Genomic DNA, 7,653 nt, shown 5'->3' with positions numbered 1-7,653 from the left:
ATATCAAATTCAATACATATACCGTCAAAAAGACACTATTGAGTAAAAATGCCTTAGACACTAACTCACGTTTCATCAAACACAGAAGAAGAAGATATGTAACAGATTCACAAGGAACGTTTCTATGCTTTTTTTTTACCGGTTTGTTTCAGGTATTTTCAAGTATTCTTAAAATAGAGTGTAAAAAATAGAGACTCTTATAGCACATTCACACTGTCTCGTTTAGGTGGTATTGCATATTATAGCCACTAATGAGAATAATTTAACACACAAAGTACTTTCATATAAATGAGCTCATTATTAATAAATCAGCTCATTTAAAGCGAAAAATGTCGAATGCAACCCTTAAAGATAAATTTCCCACAAAAGAAATGATCAAAATTTGTAATACCTATGTGTCATATGTTCTATATGTAAAATGTAAACAAATAATTCAAACTAGTGCTGTAAACAAAGGCACTGAGGAAGTAAGTATTTAATAAAATCTTTGTTCTTATTAATTGAACATGTAATTGATATATGAAATGTATATAAATGATTTCAATTATTCATTTCATTTTTTTATATGATATATTATTAAGTGAAGTTTATAAAAGTCATATCAGCTCCATAAGTGAGCCTATTATAATGTGAACGTTCACTTAATAGTATAAATAAGGAAGTAGCAATTTTGTATAATTGCTACTTATAGCAATAAATATAAATATATAAATAAAATAATAAATAAAATAGTATATTATTTAAAAAATATTTAAGGAACGCATTTAAAGCCTTTGCTAAGAACTGCAGACGATGTAGCTCTTATGTATAGGACACCGTCTCTATGCTTGACTGTCAGAGTTAGCGAAAACTGACTGATCAGATTTTCTGAACGTTATCCGGACAATTAAATGGTTTAACAAATATAACATGAGGAGCTATTTTGGAAATAATGATTATTACAGCTCTTCGCCCTCTGAAAATGTTAAAGCCATCACAATCAAATTTTTATTTTAAAACTAAATTAAAACTATATTTTCTAATTCATTTTCTAAATTTATTTTATATGAATTCATCCAGATCAAATGTGTTTCTGCATCTGGATTCATATAAAGTTGCTACATTTTTCTTTGATTAAATTGATTTACTAATTAGAAGACATACCTGTAGGTGCACATAGTTAGATTAATTTATCTCACACTCTTCACATAAAAAATATATTTTCTTCACCTAACTTTCTTCAAAACCACCTAACTTAGTTGAATGTATATGCCTTGCACACAAATCTTTTGGGTTTGTTTTAAATATAAACAAATTAAATTTAGTTAATATATTTGAATTATGTTATATTAGATATTTTTAAAGTAAATATATTATTGCAATTGTATCCATTAAAGTGCATCTTAAATACCACGGCTTACGGCCTTAACTGACCGGATCAGGTTGACAATCTTTAAATTAAAATATTTAAATATTTAGGTTCTTGAAATGTTTAAAAATATAATAGTAAACCTGCTGGTATGTTGAATTTATCAAGTGGTTCCACATAACGCTTCTTTCTTGTATGTGTATCTACCATAGTAGCACTTCCAACATCCTTTTCGAGTACTTCATTCTTAGTTGGTGGATTCTAAACAGTTAAATATATATTGAGATTTAATTAGTATAGCTAGTATGTAACTCACAGTAACTGGTGCTGGCGTTTGATTCCCTACTTCGTCTGGGGTAACTGGAGCTGACGTTTGTTTCCCTACTTCGTCTGCGGTAACTGGAGCTGACGTTTGTTTTCCTACTTCGTCTGCAGCAGCTGGTGCTGGAGTTTGTGTCCCTACTTCATCTCCGGCAACTGGTGCTGGAGTTTGTGTCCCTACTTCGTCTCCGGCAACTGGTGCTGGCGTTGGCTTCTCTTCTTTGTCTGCGGCAACTGGTGCTGACGTTGGTTTCTCTTCTTTGTCTCCGGCAACTGGTGCTGGCGTTGGTTTCTCTGCCTTGTCTCCGGCAACTGGTGTTGGCGTTGGTTTCTCTTCCTTGTCTCCGGCAACTGGTGCTGGCTTTTGTGCCACTATTGTGTCAACCCAATGCTATATTACATTAATATTTTTAAAATATTTCTCACTGAAAGGAACAAATTTGTACCTACCGGAAAATCGAACTGCAAGGTCTTAAAAGAAAATTAAAGTTATTAAAAAAGTAAAATTTGTTTAATAATTAATAAAACAAATATCTTTAAGTTATAAAAGTATTTAATATATAATATTTAAATATTAAAAATTATTACTTACCCCTGGGTAATATTGAAAACCCTTTAAGAAAAATAAACAATAACAATTATTATAAAAGAACATAACATCAAAATTTTATATAGCTTAAATATATTAATAAATATATGAAATAAATGTCACGAGCTTACAAAATCTTTTAAATTAATTTCGAAAACATTAAAACATATTATTACATCTTTCCAAATATGTTTTAAACTATGGGTTATTGTTTTTTTTTTTGTTTTTTTTGTTTTATTTGTTATTTATTATATCTATGGTATAAACCTACAGTCCTATAATAGCCATTGACCAATCCTAACGCTCCGATTAGGAACAAAATAATATTTGCTCTCATTTTAAAATTAGTACTACCAAATCACTTCAAATGAACCCTACTTTTATATAAAAAATGCTGAACACTTATTTTTTATTTAAGTTCTATAATAAAAATATATTTCTTATCTTTAAAGCCCATTTCCAAAATAACGACTTTAATTTATTTCTGAACTTTAATATTATTAATTCGTGCTTGATTTTATCTGACTGTCTTAGAAACACTGTTATGTGTTTAAATATTTTTAATACTTCCCTTTTATTTATTGCACTTTATTTACTGCACTTTATTTTTTGCACTTTATTTATTGCATTTTTTTTATTGTACAATATTGCATTTTGTATGAATTCTGACTTTTTTCCATGTAATATATGAGATAGTCTCAGTATTTGTAAGATATTATATGTTAAACCATCTACCTTGTGCATTAGTATATTTAATACTACAATACTGAACCATATATTTAAGACCCGCAAATATTTAACTTAAAATATTGAAAAATATATTTTAAAAACATCGAATGAAAACATCATTTGGAGAGATGATTTAATCTGGACTCAAGCTAAAGATCGCTACTATATGCCACTAGTTAAAGCCCTGTTATTGGTAAGACGCTTACAGATTCCATTAAGGATTTGATATATCAAGTTATCATATAACTACATAACAATACAACTGTTGACCAAATGTGATATAGTGTATTTGTTTTTATATACAGTAAGGTTTACCATTGTAGTTCGAGCACTAACTGGAGCACGTACTTTGAAAAATGGACTTTGGAAAAGTTGCAATAAAGAAGAGACAGAATTCATTAATCACTTTCTATGTCTTTGTCCAGAACTTCGGAAGTATGAACTTCAATATCTTCAAGAACTTTTCTTCACTTACCTAGCTGATATAATGGAAGCGGATTTATGGGATTTGCTTAGTTTATCTGGAAGACAAAAATGATTTGACAACGTTAATGCAGATAAATGATAACAGTTAGTATCGGGTGTTTTTTAGTGGCATGATTACTTAAAATGACAATACAAGACAGAAATATTATAGGAATGAAATTATTTTTATTATAATCTGATAGATAATTTCATTTATTTTTTGGATATGATTTCTAGCACATATCTGCCGCGTCTACAAATTACATGGTCCATTCTATTAGTCAAATTTTTGACTTTTTTTACAATAAATGCAGTCATATGGCTTCAATGGTGGCATGAACAGTGGCTTCTAATGCTTCAAGAATTGCTGGTTTGTCGGCATAAATCAATGAGTTACCATATCCCCATAAAAAGTAATCAAGAGAAAATGTCAACTTAACTTGACATTTTCAGCTGTCAAACATAGTTATCGATATCGATCATTTTTGTGCACATACACCCGATATAACTCGTTCCTCCCACAAAACTCAAAAGGCATGAGTTATAGATATCTCCAAATGAAAGTGCTAATAGTTTAGTCAGAGCTCTTACAACCTAACTTATCTTGATTTATTGATTTATTTTGCTATGATCCTGAGATTCCGTATCTAAAGAAAATATATTGGAACCCAACTGTTTAAGTAATTTTAAAAGAGAAAATAAAAATTTTATTTCGAGTACTTAATTAATCCAAACAACACTATTTGGTTGCAAATAAATACTTCCATATCATGGAAATATTCCATTTTTAAATACTTTTAAAATCAATTTTTAAAAAATAAAGGTCCCTAATCAGTATCTGGTAAACCTTAAAGAACTGTTTAGTTTTTGTTATACAAATGACACATATTTACAATTTTTAAAAGGGAAAACTTTATTTCATTTAGCGATAATATACAATCATTTTATAATAAATAATTTTTATTTTAATTTAAAACTTCACTGACATCATTGTTATCGGCATTTAAAGCTGAATACAAACTTTGGGATGCATCTGAAAACGTTTTCAATAAAAGTTATATTAAAATATATTATAAATTCAATTTTAATTAATAAATTGTAAGATGATGAGGAAAACATTTTAGTTAATAAATAATTTTGAAAACTAAATTAGTACTAAAAGCAGTTTTGCTACAACAAAATGTCAAAGATCTTATTTTCTAATCATCCAAAACAATCTTTTATTACAAAATCAAAGTTAGATGGAGACTGCCAAGTGGAAATTACAACATTAACTTAATGCTATCTTTACAATTTGGGTTCCAGGACCTTGTTTTATTAAAGGGAATAAAAGAAAGAGAATTGTGCAAGTCTCCATGTTCCTATGGATGTCTCTCTATGTTCCTCAGGAGATCATTAATCACAAACCTCTACTTACTACAGTTTTCTAACAATAGCGAGATTCACTTATGACATGTTTAACTATCTATGTAATTAACCTTGTCTTAACAAGACCAGATTAGTGAAGTTATCTAACAGGCAAAGAAACTACATATTTCTTTGATAACTCATTGCAAATATTGGTGAAAATTAAAAGAAAGAAAAACAAGTAATCCTACTGTGACTACTCAGCTTTGGCTTCCAGCAGAAGCAAGTTTTTGAAAACGCACATCTTTAAGAGTTTTTTGGACTTTCAGTCCAAAAGATCAGTTAACATTAGGACGGGTTATAATAATCCTGCGGTCTGAGGAAGAAATCAAACAAACGCCGAAATGTTGATGATAGATATAGAGACTAATATAGTATATAAAAATAAAAACAAGAATGAAAGCTGATCTATAAACTTTTATTTTTTTTTTTACCTTATAAAAAACATAATGCGAGCATAATGTACTTGACAGAAGGTGATGATTATCCTAAGACTATATTGAAATCAGTAAGACAATATAAGTTGCTTTAATTTATTAGTAAAAATAAATTCTACTCCATATGTGTGATATAAGTGTTTAAAGCATGGTGTGGATAACTGTGTTTAAATGGACATAAAAATATCAATTCTTAAATATATGGGAAAATTTTTGAAATATTGTGAGTCGAAGCTCTAACCTTAAGCGAACACTCTAGAAGTATATTATGATTATTCTCCTATGTGATAAGAAAAGGAATCATGTTTCAACCAGGATATATATTTTCAATTAGAAAATATTATTTTAATTCGATATGCAATACTATGCAAACAATAATTTTTTAATATATTATTAATATATTAATATATTTATATGAAATTCTGTAAAAATCCCAAACATGAAAATCGTACTTTAAAATTTTCAATTTTATCAACATTTAATAAGAATAGTAATTAGAAAATAGAGATATATAACATTTCCTTAAATTACATATTATGTATATTTGTATTATGAGATATTCTAATATTGCAAAAAAAATAAATTCTTTGAATTTTTAAATTTTTTAAAACAAATTATTTAGAAACTTAAGAACCAGGATAATTGAATAATAATTTTTTGAAAAATATTTGTCCTAATGTTAAGTCGAAACAGTAAGCTTACAATTACCAGCACATTCTAATGATTTCTATTGAACTCATAAAACACTATGAATCTATAAAAAGTATATTAAGAAAAATTTACTTACCAGCTCCACCGAATGTCATTATATTCGAAGCCAGATTTTTAATGGTTTGCTCCAAAGCAGCAAATTGAGCTGACTCCTCATTGGGTCTTGGATAAGCCAACTATAAATGAATTTAGATATTATTTTGTGTTAATTTTACTATTAATATTTTTTATTATTTTATTTCATAATAATAAAATTCCATATATGTGTTGTTCTTCTTTTAACTTACCGCGACTCCAATTATTAATATAAAACACAAAAATTTTGCGAAATTCCGTAACATTTTTATTATTTATTTGGAAAATATTTTATTTCCTAAATTGAAATTTTTCTCTAGAGTGACGTTCTTTTATAGGTTTTTTCCAAAAAAATTGAATAATTTACTGATTTTAATCTAAATATTGTTTTGGAAGTTTATTTATTTTTCAGTGCAATATTTTCACGGCACATTAAACATGACTCTGAAAGTTCATCTAATAAATTACTCATATTTCTCTAAATATTACTGGAATTACAAAAAAATTTTATATTGCTAACATTATTTTGATCTATTGATCGAAGATTCAAAAGCATGCGATTTAAATATTTTATCATAACAACCTTGATATTGCCATTTAAAAGTTTTAATAACTAATATCAATTTTATGCATAACTAAAAAGTTATGTATAATGATAAAAAATTTATAATTATAACCATATATTATTATCACTGGACATTGTCTAATAGGTCGTCATGCTTATAGAAAGGATATTACAACCAATGACTTCTTCAAAAGTTGCGGTGGTAACTATTCACAGTATACCATCAACTTCTCTATTTCTATTGAACGCATAATTACAAAATTTTGAAAATGTCGGGTTGTTATTAGCTGGACTACGTCTCATGTATTTTCAGCGTTTCTTCACCAAAACCCTTGAGGTTGGTTATAGTAACACAAAGGCTCAACGAGACTTTAAAGACTAGGGGTCCTAATTGATTAATGGATGATGTGGTATAACAAGATTTGCCTTATGGTGTAAACTATGAACTTAACATTCTTACACACGTTACATAAAAAATTTCATAAATATTTTAAAATTTAATTAATGTTATTATCAATGACTTATCAAACAACCTTCATTTTAAGAAAGATTTTAATATCTCCCGGAATTATTATAAGAAAAGTGTTTACTTTTGTTAGCATCATAAAAATATTGTAAAATTATCCATCTTTTAAGTTGGGATATTTAACCGGTTCCATGGACTGCGTTATTATCTTAACCAAATGGGTTTGTCCGAAGAGACAGACTGTCGACTCTGCCTGCAGGCAGACGAGACTTCCAACATTCTCTGTGACTACCCAGTCTTGATCTGGGCCAGAAGGAGGTGACTGGGCTGGAAACTACTCTCCCCTTCTGACATTAGAAGGTCCTCAACGGCTGACACTCTGGCTTTTTTTCAAAGAGCGGAAAATTTTCTGTACGGTTATGGTCTGTTGCAATATAAAAGATCAACTATAGTCGCAGCGTTCCACTCCTTTGGGAGCTGGTACCCTGTTTATTTCCTATCTATTCTATTCTATCCGTCTTGTATGAAATATATCTTTTG

General features: G+C 28.6%; 1 protein-coding gene across 1 annotated transcript; it reads right to left on the bottom strand.

The window, feature by feature from the left end:
• Positions 1 to 1,299: 1,299 nt before the first annotated feature.
• LOC119667923 (translation initiation factor IF-2-like) lies at positions 1,300 to 2,608 on the bottom strand. Its single transcript, XM_038077275.1, has 6 exons — positions 2,530 to 2,608; positions 2,262 to 2,282; positions 2,120 to 2,140; positions 1,665 to 2,060; positions 1,492 to 1,609; positions 1,300 to 1,430 (listed from the first exon to the last, which is right to left on the bottom strand). The coding sequence occupies exons 1-6, from the start codon at positions 2,593 to 2,595 to the stop codon at positions 1,405 to 1,407; spliced, it is 648 nt and encodes a 215-aa protein (XP_037933203.1). The 5' UTR covers positions 2,596 to 2,608; the 3' UTR covers positions 1,300 to 1,404.
• Between the last annotated feature and the right edge of the window lie 5,045 nt (positions 2,609 to 7,653).

The sequence above is a fragment of the Teleopsis dalmanni genome, chromosome 1 (assembly GCF_002237135.1).
Source record: "Teleopsis dalmanni isolate 2A chromosome 1, ASM223713v2, whole genome shotgun sequence".
NCBI classification, from domain to species: Eukaryota; Metazoa; Arthropoda; class Insecta; order Diptera; family Diopsidae; genus Teleopsis; species Teleopsis dalmanni.
This window is presented reverse-complemented; position numbering and strand designations above follow the sequence as displayed.